The 15,648-nt window shown below is 41.4% G+C and overlaps 1 protein-coding gene across 4 annotated transcripts in view; it reads right to left on the bottom strand.

The window, feature by feature from the left end:
- The window catches only part of LOC5566249 (trafficking protein particle complex subunit 8), a 62,194-nt gene that overhangs the window by 9,997 nt on the left and 36,549 nt on the right, over positions 1-15,648 (bottom strand). For 3 of the 4 annotated variants that reach the window (XM_021841828.1, XM_021841829.1, XM_021841830.1), the window contains 2 exons: positions 10,312-12,828; positions 10,032-10,249 (listed from right to left, as the gene is read on the bottom strand). In XM_021841828.1, the coding sequence (XP_021697520.1) occupies positions 10,032-10,249; positions 10,312-12,828 (2,735 nt within the window). The remainder of the gene's footprint in view (positions 1-10,031; positions 10,250-10,311; positions 12,829-15,648) is intronic. The other variant, XM_021841831.1, reaches the window with a different exon arrangement.

The following is a 15,648-nucleotide window of genomic DNA, read 5'->3' on the forward strand; positions in this document are numbered from 1 at the left end:
TTAAGATTGATACAGCTTCTCATAGGTGAGATTCTGATAAATTTTCTGGAATGCAAAGCATTGCTAGGAATCATTTTACAGTTCCAAGAAGGATTCATGTGCCTCTAAATATTTAGATTTCTAATGAATTCTACAAGTTTCTAGAGATTCCGTACCGATGTAACTTTCTATTATCTCGGTGTTATGTCTCCACATCATTCAGGTGTTTATCTTAGTGCTGTTTTAACCTTTCAATTATCTCACGTTCTTCCGTCTAGATATTTCCATCCTTATTTCGGCTCACAGTACGATACCTTTGCGAGATGCGTTGAGTTTCTCACTCCGGTAAAAGGATAATCGAGATAGATTAAACGCCGTATGGAAATTTGCTTCTAGAAATGGGGATGGAATTTGTCAAATTTGCCTCGAAAAACCTTAAGTTTTACTTTCAATCTGGAATTGAAGCAAAAAACTTGCGATTTATAGGCGGTCTATACAAGCCGAGGAGTGAATCTGATTTAATTGCAGCTTTTTTTAAAGCTTTTAGTATGAACGACTACTTTCGATGATGCACCTTTGTATTTCCCGACTAACGTCAGCAATAATCCGCAGTAGACGTCTATATCATCCACGAACCATACATAATGACTGGATCTGTTGAAAATCTGTCCTAGCGGTTACACTCGGCTCTCCGTCAAACTTCTATAATAAAGCTAAGTATGCTGTTCTTGACTGAATGGGTCAAGAAAATTCGTGCAGAGAAGTCCATTTGAAATGATATTTCTTCTCAACTGCGTAATGCGATAAAAAAAATGTGATTTTCTGGACCATTCCTGAGAAGAAATTAATCACGCATCAAGATAGGCGATTCCTTTTCTTGTCAGTAGCAAACCAGCCTTAAATAGATGATGAACCGTTGAGCGGTCAGGTAAATGCAGGCACATATCACTGAACACCTATTTATGTAAGTAGGCGTACACATAGCAGTAGACTTTGTACAGTCGATTTTTAACCGAGGTGGAGAGGCGCAGTAACATATTTAGGGCCCTGGTAAAATTATAGGTACCGTAAAGTGCCCTAATTTAGCGCATTTCTTAATTCCGCGCATTTCATACAAAATTATTTATATACGGAAATACAGATTCATATTGCAGCAACTTTTTATGCCATTTGATGCTTCTTTCATTTAGAATAAATTTGAATCACAAATAAAAGCAAATAAGACACTTTTTTGTGGCGTAAAAAAATAATCAGTGGAGGCCCGTCTAAGTAGACGCCATTCTTCTAATTTTTTTAGCGTCCGTGCTAAGACTGTAGGACAAAAACGAAAGCGATTTCTATATTGAAAATGCTTTAGTTTTTATGCAATATTCAATGGAACTACTTGCTACAGATATGTTCCATAGTGCTTCTATGAAATCTTATTAAATATTAGCATAATTATTGAGTACTATCCAAAAAAGTATTGCGCGGAATTAGGTCACGGCTTTTTTCCATAATGCCCTAATTCCGCGCACTGATCTTCATTGAACAACGAACAAGTTAAACATGCTATATTCGTCTTCACATCTACTATTTCTCTGCAAAGAATCTTCATGCATAAATAAGTACGCATAAATAAGTACGTTTCACGTACAAAGCGCAATATCTGGAAAGCCCACTTACAGGGAAAATAGAAGCGGCCGTCCAGAAACCACGTGGTCATTTTAGTGGGAGGAAAAGATTGTCCAACGACCAAAGTGCATAAAAATTTAAAAATTGTTGTGTGAACAATTCTAAAAATCCGAAAAAATAACATGTGTTTGAGCCCCAACGGATTATTTTATACATCTGTGCACACAAAATTTACTTAACATTGTGAACCACATATAACATTGCCAATGTTGTTTGATTGCAACTCTTTTTTATATTAAACAATCCTTATAATCTTATTGAGAAAACAACAAATAAGGGTCTTTTATAAATTACGACGCACTCACGCATTCTAATATTTTGTACAGATTGTTTCTAAATACTAATAACTTTCCTGTTTAGTGAACAAAATAATTAAATTTTTAGATTCTATGAGATAATTTCTCAACCTTAAATAGGGCGTTCATATCACCCCATCGATAGAAAATCGACACGAAAAATGACAAATTTTGAAAAAATAATCATTCGTTAAAGTTTACGATCTAGTGTACTGATCTAAAAGTTGTTGAAAATCATAAAAAAAAACGAAAATTCCAATTTATTTTCTGCGCTTCTATCGACTTTTCCTTAAGGTGGTCAAGCTGCCCCACTTTCCCCTAAACGAAATTTACATGTACCGATGGTATTGAAAAGACCATGAACAAATGTTTATCTTTATTTCATGTGGTAGTCAAAAAGATATGAAAAAAAAAACTTAACGTGGACTGAAGCGTTACGGCTCATACAAAACTTTACTTTTTATCATACAAAAAGCGTTACAGAGTGGGTAGGGGGTTGAAAATGTTCAATTTCAGCGTTACGTAATAAATGGATACTGCCTTACATGAAAATTAATATTAATTTGATTGCTTCGGCAGTGCGCGGAACTAGGCATTCTTCTGCGTGGAATATGGAAAAGCGTTTCGAAAAAGCGCGGAATTAGGCAATTTCGACAAGTGAACTTTTTCAATAAAATCACATTTGTAAATTATGAATAGGTTTGAGAACCACTGGTTCAGAAGTAAACAAGCCTCCGCGTACTCTGAATTTTTGGACCGTTTTTTTTCCGTCGCGTTCGCAAGTAAAATTCGTGCGTCTGCATCCTGGGGAAACCCAAACCCGGTAGCAGTCAGGAGAAGCAGGATGCGGCCACCAGGACGTCTCAAAGGATCATAAACAGAAATGCTACTAAAACTTTCAATACTCTAACCTCAATCCCCAAAGACAGTATGGCAGAGTATGTGAACAAAACACTGACCCATCCTACCAGTGCTTCGAAAAGTCCAACCCGTGTTCGATCTCTGGACAGAACATCGGGTCAATCGATGGCATACGCCAACACTGATGCCTGTACAAGTGAATTGGACTTTACGGAAGGCGATGGTGATACCGTCGCATCACCATTCATATCTCCAAACCAATTTGCACCACTGAGTGACGATGATGAGGGTGAACTTCCGAGTGCAAGTGCACAATCGAAGAAGCCTTCCAAAGTTAGATTGCCGCCGATTTTCATCATGGATTCCACAAACAATGATACATTCAAGCTGCTGAAGGACTGTTCCACACCACATAGTGAGGATTTCCTGTTGAAGCGCAACAAATCTTCGGTGCAACTCTTAACCAAATCAAAGGGTGTGTTCGACAAAACCATATCGACATTAAAGAGTAAGAACGTTCCGTTCTTTACGCACGGTACGTCAGATAACGTCCCAGCTAAATTCGTTTTGTCAGAATTGCCACTCGCCGAACTATCGAAACTGAAAGACGAACTAACGAGAGTTAACATTAACCCAAGTGACGTCAAAGTTCTGTCGACCACGAAGACATCTCAAGATACGTATGCACTATACGTACTCTATTTTCCTCGCGGTTCCGTAAAGATACAGGATCTGAGGAAAACGGAAGCACTGTTCAATGTAGCTGTATCGTGGAGATTTTATGAGAAACGTGCAGACGACGCTGCGCAATGCTATCGCTGTCAGCGTTTTGGACATGGCTCTACAAATTGCAACCTTGCACCCAAATGTGTGAAATGTGGTGGAAAACATCTCACCGATGGATGCACACTCCCCAAGAAAGCCAATCTCAGCAGCAAACAAAACGATAGGTCCCTGTTAAAATGTGCGAATTGAGGTGCAAACAACACTGCCAATTTTCGTGGTTGTCCAACTAGGAAAGCCTATCTGGAAAACCTTGAGAAGAGAAAGACAAAGCCTGTACAACGCCCGCCTCGTATGACGAACGATGATTTCCCATCCCTAGTCGGCCAAGGTACAGCCCTCCATAGAACTTCTCCTAATGCAAAAGGAAGAGCTACTTATGCGCAAATCTCTGCCAGCACACCTCTCGCAACTTCTGCAAACCATTGCAATGAAAATCTATTCACGATTTCTGAATTTTTGTGTCTCGCTAGAGACATGTTTGCCCGGCTCAGTGGTTGCCGAACTAAGGAACAGCAATTCTTCGCTCTGTCTGAGCTGATGATTAAGTACTTCTACCATGGGTGATTTAACCAAGCTTAATATTGTCAACTGGAACAGTAGGTCAATCCTACCAAAGAGAATTGAATTTTTCGATTTTCTAAATCAGCACCAAATTGATGTTGCTACCGTAACAGAAACTTGGCTATCACCTAAAAATTCGTTTCACCATCCTGAATATCACTGCATTCGTAGTGACAGGAGATCAAATAACAACGAGCGAGGTGGTGGTGTCCTTATTGCTATCAAAAAAGGCATAAAGTTTTCACAATTGAACCTCACTACAGGAGCAATAGAAACTGTCGGGATAGAAATCCAAAATGCAGCGCAACCGATCCACATTATTGCCGCATATTTTCCAGGTGGACACAGAGGTACAAGTTGGAACACGTTTAGAAGGGACATTGACAACTTAGTGAGACGCCCGAGCCTTTCTTCGTTGCGGGCGACTTTAATGCACGTAATCGCCAATGGAACTGTTTGAGAGCGAACAAAGCTGGCAACATTTTAGCCTCCCGCGCATCTTCCTCTGATTTCTTCATTCATGCCCCAAGCGCGTTCACATATAATCCTCAAAACGGTCGCAGGCCGTCAACGCTAGATCTGGTTCTTTCCAATAACTTGGTTAATATGTCAACGGTGTCTGTTGTTAACGATTTATCATCGGATCACCTGCCGGTTCGTTTCGACATAGATCTAATCGCACCAGTAATCACTGTTACTTCCACATCACGATGTTACGCACGAGCTAACTGGCAACTGTACAAGCGATTGGTGAATGAGAAAATCGATCTAACGGCCGGTGTGATAAACAACCTCAATTGCTCCGCAGCGATAGACAACTCCATCCTACTTCTGACCACAACTCTCAAGGAAGCAGAAGCAATAGCAGTTCCAAATGTGCCAACGAAGATGTATAAGGATGTCAAGGTCTCAAATTCTACTCGCCAGTTAATTCAGCTAAGAAACGTCCGTCGTCGACAATGGATTCGCACTCGTGATCCTCTAATGTTGATGATAGTTGAATCACTCAATAACCGGATTAGGGAGGAGTGCATGTCGGAAAAAAATCGTCAATTCTCTAGGACTATCTCCAATCTGGAAAACGGTGCAAAAGATGTCTGGAAAATCAGCAAAGCTCTACGTAAAACTGTTAAATATAGTCCACCACTGCATCAAATTGACACCAACACTCTAATATCATCTCCTTCTGAAAAGGCAAACCTCCTCGCAGAATGCTTTGCTAGTACTCATCGTAACCCTTTACCAAGCGACGATCAAACAGCTACTGCTGTTGAGGAATCGTGTACTCTCATCACTAATACGGCAACCGCGGTAAACGATGTTCCAATGATTCGTCCCAGAGAGATCGAAAAGATCATTAAATCCATGAAACAGAAGAAAGCACCCGGAAAGGACAAAATCCGGAACGCACTTCTTAAGAATCTTCCTCGAAAAGGATTGGTTATGGTCACCAAAATCATCAACGCATGCTTGAGGAACTCCTACTTTCCAAAAGTTTGGAAACACGCAGTTGTCACTGTAATTCCTAAGCCAGGTAAGGACATACACTCCCGTGCAAAAGTTTGGGTTCAAAATACATACGAAGTAAGAATAACTCTTTGCCTTTGGAATGCGGCTTAAAGAGTTTGAATTGGACGTGTAATCACAGAGATATGGACTGAACACTTTTGCATGTTTTTTAGGGGGTGAACCCAAACTTATGCACGGGAGTGTAACTCTTCCTGCGAACTATCGTCCTATCAGTTTGCTGCCCAGCATGAGCAAAATACTTGAGCGAGTCATTTTGTCTCGAATCGAAGGACACCTCGAAGGTCACAACATCATTCTTGCGCAACAGTTTGGGTTCAAACGTGGTCACTCCACAAGTCATCAGCTAGTTCGTCTCACCCAGTTCATTAAAACTGCATTCACCAGTGGAAAGTCAGCTGGCATGGTACTTTTGGATGTGGAAAAAGCTTACGATTCCGCTTGGCAAGATGCAATTCTGCACAAAATGAGGACTGCCAACTTTCCACTGTACATCCTGAAGCTTCTGCAATCTTTCCTTAAAGAGCGTAGCTTCCAAGTCATCGTCAAGAGCTGTCTCACGTTCAACAGATACCCTATGGTGTTCCACAAGGTGCTGTGCTGAGCCCTATTTTGTACAATATCTTCACGTCAGACATGGTGATGGTGAACGGAGTCGAATATTTCCTATTCGCTGACGACACTGGATTTGTGGCTGTCGACAAAAAAGCAGAGATGGTCATCGAAAAGCTACAGACAGCCCAAAAAGCTATTGAGGATTACCAACGGCAATGGAGAATTAGGATAAACCCGTCGAAAACTCAAGCTATCTTCTTCACTCGACGACGTAATCAACGTTTCCTACCACAAACGCAATTAACAGCAATGCACCATACTGTTCCTTGGTCGGATGAGGCCAAATACCTTGGCCTAGTGATGGATAAAAAGCTTAAGTTTGATAAGCATATTGCAAGCATATTGGGGAAATGTGACAAACTCATTAAAATGCTTTATCCTCTAATTTGTCGTCGATCACGATTCAACAGCGTGAATAAAATACTAATATATAAAATGATATTCCGGCCTATCATCACATACGGCTTTCCAGCTTGGCACAGCTGCGCTCAGTCTCGTCGCATGAAACTTCAAGTCAAGCAGAACAAGATCTTGAAAATGATGCTGGATTTACCATTCAACTTTTCATCTGATGAGCTACAAGAAGTATCACACACTGAACACTTGGGTTCATGGACCACAAAGCTGCTCCAAAAATTCCGGACTGGATTCCGTGACTGGATGCACAATTTCGGAAAACGATTTGATCGTCAATTTGGTGCCATAGTTTGTCTGTGATATAGTTTTAAGTAAATAACCCTTCCTCTTTCTGTCCCATCTCTAAAAGTAATGATTGCAGGTTTTTTGCTAGTATTTTCCTGCAGAGCTGCTCAAACGATATTGTATAAATTACGTCAAATGACAAACTGAATTATGAAATAGTTGTAAGGAAAACCAAAACTCCATTGTTAATCTAATGATACACTTTGTAAACTGACAAAACAACAAATATACATGAATTGAATTGAATTGAATAAATTATGAATATAGTCTAGTTTATATTTTTCCCATAATCTACAACAGATTTGCTAGCGATCCACTCATAAAGCTTTTTTGTTGATGCAATACTCATTTTTAATTGACCATTTGAATCGTTTCATTCCTTAACTGCGCTGAATTACGGCACTTCACGGTATAATCCCTTCAAGAATCTCAGAACGAAATCCAATAGTATGTCTGAAGGTATTTTTGAAAAGATTCCTTGAGAAAGATTGTTTTTTTTTTTTTTAGGAAATCTGATAGAATTTATTAAGGAATCTCAGGAGAAATAATTAGATAAACCTCTGGAAAACTTCCTGAATTATCAGCATAACTGGGGAAATCCCGTGAGAAATACCTGATAGAATTGATGTCGCAATTCATGGAAGAATCGTTGAAGGAACTTTAGGAAGAATTTTATAGGTATTATATTTTCAGAAAAAAAAATGTAGCAAAATCTCTGAAGAATTTCTAGAGGAATTCTTGAAGAAATCTCTAGTGGAATGCCTCTTAGGAAGATTTTAAATAATGGAATTCTAATGAAAAATACTTAAAGTATTACTGGAAAATTTGGAAATTGTTAGAATTGTTATTGGAAACATTTCACGGAGAAGAAAAAATCATAGAGCTTGAAAAGAGCGTTTGAAAAATCATTAAATCTTTGAATTCTTGATATAATCCCCAAATGATGTTTTGGAAGAATTCTTAGAAGCATCCTTGGTGGATTTTCTTGAGAAATAATTGGTGAAACTCCTGGTAGAATTTCTAATGCAATTCATGCGAGAAATCCTGTCCATCATTCTTCTTCTTTTTGGCATCAACGTCTCCACTGGGACAGAGCCGGCTACTCAGCGTAGTGTTCTAAGAGCACTTCCACAGTTATTGACTGAGAGCTTTCTTTGCCTTAGTTGCCATTTTCGCATTTGTATATCGTGTGGCAGGTACGATGATGACGATACTCTGTGCCCAGGGAAGTCAAGAAAATTTCCATTACAAAAAGATCCTGGACCGACCGGGAATCGAACCCAGACACCTTCAGCATGACTTTGCTTTGTAGCCGCGAACGCTAACCACTCGGCTAAGGAAGGCCCCTGTCCATCATTGAATTGTGAAATAAATCCCTGCTGAAATTACTGAAGGAATTCTTTGACGGTTCAAGGGAATCTCTGATAGAAATACTAAATAAATCGTTGGTGGAATAACTGTTAGAAACCACGGTGGAACATCTTCAAACAACCCTATTGAATTTCAAGTAATTCAAACTAAATTATGTATTTATTTGGTTTTACATCAATTAACTTGATAAAACCTCGCTAACAATATTTCGCCTATTCACTTGGTTCATTGTCGCTTCTCTCCATCTTCGACTGCGACCCCCCTCTCCAGGTGGTGCACCTGGTTAATCCATCTTGCTCGCTGCGCCCCACGCCTTCTTGTTCCGACCCGATCACGCGCCTTTGCAAAGCTATGTGAAAGATGTTCCCAGCTCTTGTAGATGGTATGGTTCCCCCTAAACGTTCGTATCATTCATTTATAACTGAACTAGCAGAGTCACAAGGTTTCAAAATCATGAAGATTGAGCCGTCGCATGCCTACTTTTAGTTCTAAAACTGGTTGCCCGGTGGCCATTCCGGTGATATAAAACGACCATAATAGTCATTCATTCATTCATTTGGCGAGAAACATCCAAACATGAAAAATTGTAAAGAATTTGATACAATTCATTTGGTTTTGGGGCATAAATCCGAGTAATTTCATCGAATTGCCTAGATTGGCTACCTTCCGGGACTCCAGAAATCGGTTCTGCATGGACCATACTGAACCGAATTTTCCAAGGGATGTGTTCCAGTAATTTGTTCCTTATCACAGAGTAATTTTACGTCGAAATATCCATCAACCGATTAGTACCGATTTGAATTACATATACAAAACTGCGATGGAAACTTACTTTTCGATGTTCCGGGTTTCCGGAACCGGGTATGAATAATTAAGTGATTTGAGAATCACAGTCACATTTCACAGTCCACGTGAATATCTATGCAACAATATGAGACGGTTTGGATTACTTGTTTAGTTACGGAACTACAGGTTGTCAAAGTGAGGGTCTCTGAAGGGACTTTTTTTTCCAGATGTAGCTGGTTCCAGATGGCCACAGTAACCAAATCCGAATCTCTGGGAGGGTTTCTGAAACTAGACATGTGTGCCTTTTATTTGAACCCAAGAGTACTAAATTCAGTCAACACACTTATTTTTGCGAACTGTTTGAATTTTCGGATCAAAACGACCCTAAGTTACAATTTGCAACATTTTTTATGGAAGCTCCCGTAGGAGTCATTCAAAAATTTTGATTCCGCAAAAATAAAATTTCCCACAAAAAACAATTTTCAGAAAATTTAAAAATGATACCCAAGTAGCACACATGTTATAATTGAGGCAGATCAACTCTTATATGACCAAATCTGGTCATATATCCAATGATATGCTTTAATTACAACATGTGTGTTTATTGGGTAAGTCATTTCAATCAAAAGTTACCTACATTGATTTGAATTTTAAAATGTGTCGTAAAAGACCCAAGGTGCTTACCAAGGGTAATTTTCAAGAGCACAAATCTTGAGATCCAACCGTTTGTTCTAAAAATATAACTCGCTGGTGGTGACCAATCGATCAAATTTTCAGCGCGAACGGTTGTAAGGTTTTCTAGATTTGTGCTCTTCAAAATTCGAAGATTGCCTTCAATGCATCTTCACCTTAAGAGACTGGGTAAATACTCACAAACAATCTTCCGCGGGTTCAACTGGTACGCCGAGCAGTACAGTACGATTTCGTTGACTGCGATTTCCGTCATCAGCGGGTGGTGAACCTGGTTCAAGTTCTTCACATTAACGTCGATGCCCAACTCGTTCGTCAGGGGATTGCTGACGTTACAATTGGCGTCCAACAGGAGCGATTCGTTCACGTTGAAGTTCCACGTGTGCCGGACTAAGCGGTGTCTGTTGAAAGAAATCAATCCTTAGGAATGATGTCCAGTCAGTGAGGAGAGTAAGCTACTTACTTCAGCTTCGGATAATCAGTCGGCATGCCGTAGTAGATCAGCAGTTTGACATTCTTCGGCCCTTTGACGTACGGTGCTTGCAGCCAGATGGTGCTAGTTTTCGTCTCCATCGGATTGATAACATTTCCTTCGCTCTCCTTAAAAGCCTTGCAAACGTACTGCTTCCGAGCTTCCTTCTCCTTGCCGAGGTTTTCGTTGACCAGATTGCGTAAATCGCGCAGGATGGACAGTGGGACTTCCGACTCTTCCGGGTTGACCAGCACGAACCGCGGATTGTCGATGCAGATGTAGATGTCGTTCAGTACGTTAACCCCGGCGTTGGTCATGTTGATCTGGATGGGGATCACTTCGCCGGCCAGGACTTCGGTCGGGCTTTGCGAGAAGCTGACGTGAAGCGCCGGGGCGGGTGGGAGAACTTCGATCTCTAGCTTTCGATCGAATTGGACCGGGCGGTTGTCTTTGGAGTTGGTACGAATGGGAAGCGCTTCGAACAGTTGCTTTCCCCAGATATTGGCTGGTTCCGTAGTTCCGACCGCGTTGGAGGATATCTTTCCAACCACTCCGAGGATCCGCAGTTGTCCGGTACTTCGGGGAGTTAGCTTCAGCGATACGGTCTTTGTTTCGTACTCGCTGAAGCTGACAGAATCAACGGAGGTGGAGGCCACAACGTTCTCGATCGCTTTGCGCTCTTCGAGAGTGACCTCGCCCATAAACAGAGGCTTGTTGGAGTAGATTTCCTGGGTTTCCTTGCGGAATTCCCACAGCACGTTGATGCATTCGAACGTGATGGGAGGTTTGATGGCGTTTTCCAGGTTGAAAGATATTTCTATGGGTTCCCCATGGACGCTTCGGGGGTTCTCCAGGGCATGCGATTCTTGGGTGAACAGAGATTTGCTTGGTTTGAAGATCATGATGGATTTCTTGGAAGCACTTTGCACCAACATCTCTTCCATTTTGTTCCAAATGTTCTCTTCCAGCATGCTGGAGGTGATGGTGAGGTTCGTAGCGGGAACGAATAAGGGATTCGCTACCGGAGGTGGGGACGTTACCAAGACTCGAGTCATGGGCTGTATGATCTTCGGGAGAGAAATGGTCAGGATGTCGTTGACATCGTTCTTAGCAAGCAGAGCTTTCTGAGTTGCTAAGAAATCCTTCAGGAAGAATGCTTGTTGAGATGCGCTTTGAAGGCTGGAAGGTCGCAGCAGATGGGATAGACAGTTGCTTGCTTCGTCCAGCTTTTTCAAGTTGATTGCCTGCTTTCCGATGGTGTACTGGATGTGATCTTCTGCCAAGCTCCAGCCCCGGTTTTCAAACACTTGATACGCCTGCTTGTACGTTCGGAACGAGTGCTTTCGTTGGCCAGCTTTCGAGAACCGATGCCCGGCCAGCACCGAATGGAACGCATACTTTCGATACTGTGGAGGCGTGGCCAGCAGGAAGCAATAGGCGGCTTGCTCCAACAGAAGCGCTGAACGTAGATCCGAGTCTTCGCTGGTCATTCGAATCAACTGTTTAGCGGCTTCGTTGTAGAGTTTGGCCGCCTTCAGACACTCCATCGAAAGCAGTGTGGCCCGGGTGGCAAACTGTGGCATTTTGCAGCTGTTCAAATAGGTTACGATCGCTTCCTCCATGTAGTCGTACGTTTTCCGATTGGCCGTGCCTTGCATGTACGCTGCTAGGGCTGCCATTTCCAGTGCCCCTGCGTAGTACTGCCAGGCGGAATCGGCGTTGAAGTCCCGCTTTGCCTGATGATACGCTTGGAATGCTAGCGAATAGTGACCGAACATGAAGTAGAGATCGCCCAACTTTCTCGTCTGCAGTTCGGTCGACTCATTTGTGTAAACGACCGCATTTTGATTGGTATTCGTTCCGGGCTTGTTGGTCACGAACCACCTCTTGGTTGCGCTGAGTAACGATCGGCTAACGCCTTTTTTGTTCGAGATGGAGTCATTCAGGACACCAACCAGCTTTTCCACGTAAGGAATCAATGCCCGTACGGCGAAATCCTGAACAAAATGCTTCAAATTGTCCAGATCCCCAGCCGTCAGAAACGTGCCGTGAGCGATATCCGTATCGCTCTCCACTGTCCACACGTTGGGATTGATGGTTTGCTGCGACAAACTATCAATACTAGAAGTTAAACTAGATGTCTCCTGTATCTCGATTCCTGTCTCCTGAACAGGGCTGAGCGGATGAGCGATCACTTCTCCCGTTATGATTCCCGAATCGGACGTAGTGCTGCTTCCGCCTGGGGTGATCGACACGGTTTGAACGGTGGTTGGCATGGACATCACCGAAGCTGCGTCCTGCGGAGTTTTCGGCGCGCTGTCTATGTCCGACGGAGCTGGTTCCGTGCGTTGGTGTTTCTTCAGGTAGCGCATCCACGGATCGGGGCAGTCCATTGGGGGGCCCTGGTGGGAGTTGATCTGCAGTAGGAAACATTTGTGATCCCCGTAGGTCGATTTGAGGCCCTCGAAAGCCTGCTGGGCCCTGGAAAAGATAAAACGTATGTACATACTATCAAGGTCAGTCATTCATACTTCTAAATAGTAGTAAAATGATGAAAGTTGTGACCGCTCACTTTTAGGTCACAATAAAATATTTGTTGGAAAGGCCAGTTAGAAGTTTAGCTCAAAGATTTTGTTATTTACGTGCCGTATTGAAAAAGTAAATGTCTAAATTTGAAATAAATGTCTGTCTCCATCATTTATTGATGTTTGAGTGACGTTTATTTCATATTTAGTAGCTCCTTGGTTGATGTCTTCTTAGAATAATTTGAATTTGTTTATTTTGCTCACTCCGATAGTAATTTATTTATTTATTTATTTATTTATTCATTTAGTTATTTATTTGTTTATAAAGTAATTATTTATCTATTTATTTATTTATTCACTTTTCGTTATTTTGTTTATTATTTATTCCTATATATACACATTTATTTATTTATTCAACATATTTAATTTTCATATACACTTACTTATTTAGATTGTTTATTTTATTTTATTTTTCATATTAACATATTTATTCACAAAATATTAAAATATGCGGAAACAAGTGTTAGGGATTTTGAATTCTGTTAAGGCTAAGCATGCAGCCAGTTTTGTCGGAGTGAGAGTGTAATTTATTATAAGCTATCAACCAAGCCCCTTTAGAGTGTAAGTCTCCGTCGGTCATCATTCGTCGTTCTTCGTGTCTCCGTCATCATCATGATCATCGTCTGGACTTTGACCGTGAAATATGCGAATTCGTCATGGGCTATAAATAGACTCCACCAACTAGGGTCAAGTCACTTTTTTTATTATCGAAGTCCGGAGGAGCGACGTTAGGGACGACCCGCGAGTTAGAACGCTAATTTAAAACTAACCGCGAAAAGTTCCGAGTGCGTATTATTGCGCGAAGTTCAAATCGTAATTACTTTGAACTAAACGGTGTAAAGTCGATAATTTAAAACTTATAAAACTAAACACCTAAAACAAGTTAAAAAGTTAGTACGGGTTAATTAAAGGACACACCACGAACGATTAGACGAAAGCACCAAAGTGAAAGTTAGTTCTAGTCGCGCTAGTCCTTGATTAACAAAACCGTACACTGTGGTCAAGCGAGCTGTGGTGGACTTTGAACGCTGCAGTGTGAACGTTATAGTGGTCGAACGGACAATATGAGTGACGAACAATGAGAAGTGATTTGTCCGTTCAAAAAGGTGCATGCTCGCTTGACGAAGACCACTAGAAGACATTAGTGCACTTTTCGGTACCGCTCCCCGGACTGTGGAACAGTGGCCTTACGTTACACTGGCCTGGTCGTCTCGGTTCGTTCGATCCCTTGTTAAGTGTGGGATTCGCGATGTGAATCGAATGGTTAAGCCCAAAGAAGAGAAGAAGAACATTAAAAGAAGAATTAGAAGAAGAAAAAGAAGAAGCCCAGGAGGAATGCCCACAAGGAGATCCAGAGAAGCTGCATGTCGACCAACCCAACGATCGGCCGCAACGGTGAGCGCTCAATAGTTTGTACAATAAATGGTTAACCAAAGTTATTTACTGTTTTTTCATTGATTTAATTAATAAATAATTATGTAAAACCTGCTAAACTTTGACTGGGTGTTCGTTAATTTATTGTGTAAAGAAAATCTTATTTCCGTCATTTTGTATTTGTATTGTCCGCCTTGCCACCAAATATTCACGGTAAGATTATCCGGGAGCACCATATGGAACGACCCTGAAAAAGTGTGTTGTTAACCCCTGTTTCATTGAATTTCCCTGTGACAGGGGTTCCCACCATGCTTTCAAAAAGGATCAAAGTCTAGAGATTTGCAAGATTGATTTGTTGTTTTCTCATACAACGAGATTAGTCGTTTTCACAAAAATCACAAAGAAGCTAAATTGGATTGCATAAGGCTTCTTCGAGAATCTGGCAAGGAAACCTCCAACCAGAGCTTCGTTCCTTTGAGAACATCTTCCAGGAATTACTCTGAAGGTTCTCCATGTCATTGCATTTCGAACGCCTTTTTCTGGAATTCATTCAAGAAATTTTCCAGGGATGCCTTTTAGGGTTCCTGTAGATAAACCTCTATGTATTCTTCAAGATACTTTTTCCGAGACTCTTCTAAAAAAATCTGTTTATACTCTTCCAGACAGTTCTACAGGAAATGCTGCAGTAAACCTCCCAAAAAACTCCAGGATGAAATTACCGGTATTACCTCAGCCCATCTTTTGCAACCTTTCGACTGGCGCGCAAATTTGTCGCGTGTTGTACTTTGTACTTTGGTTTGCATGTTCAACATGAAATACATCGCGAACTAGATTTTGTTTTGGGGCTGCTTGGGCACATCAGAAGTTAATCATCAATATTAACCTCCTTTTCCCGAGCAGTCTAGATAGCCGCGTAGTGTCGGTAGCGGTTGTTTCAACTGGCTAAGAATTAACACTACGGACTGCTTGTTCCGGTGGTAAAAGTCCACCTCACATTTATGGTGTGATGTGTACCGTGCCTAGGAATGAATGGTTAGGGGGGTCTAAAAAAAACCTAACCGCTAACGGAGCCTGTGGGGTACCAGGGCGCCCTCCACAGTATTGAGTCCTTCCTGTGCTACCCGGAGCAATGGTGCAGGTGACCTTGTGTTTCTCCGAGATAATCGGCTGCCCTTCTTCAGTCTCTATCCTGAGGCTAAATAAGGGTGGGATTATGAATATGTTGACATTTAATTTAAATTATCACCTATATGGATTCGCATTATGCGTTTTAAACAGTGTATTCTGTGCTCTTTCGCCTTTGACGACTTTAAATAGATACCGATCTGTTTTTTTCGTTGCTGGTCTTTTTCGTGTGGCTGAGATTGCA

Source organism: Aedes aegypti, chromosome 2 (assembly GCF_002204515.2).
Source record: "Aedes aegypti strain LVP_AGWG chromosome 2, AaegL5.0 Primary Assembly, whole genome shotgun sequence".
NCBI classification, from domain to species: Eukaryota; Metazoa; Arthropoda; class Insecta; order Diptera; family Culicidae; genus Aedes; species Aedes aegypti.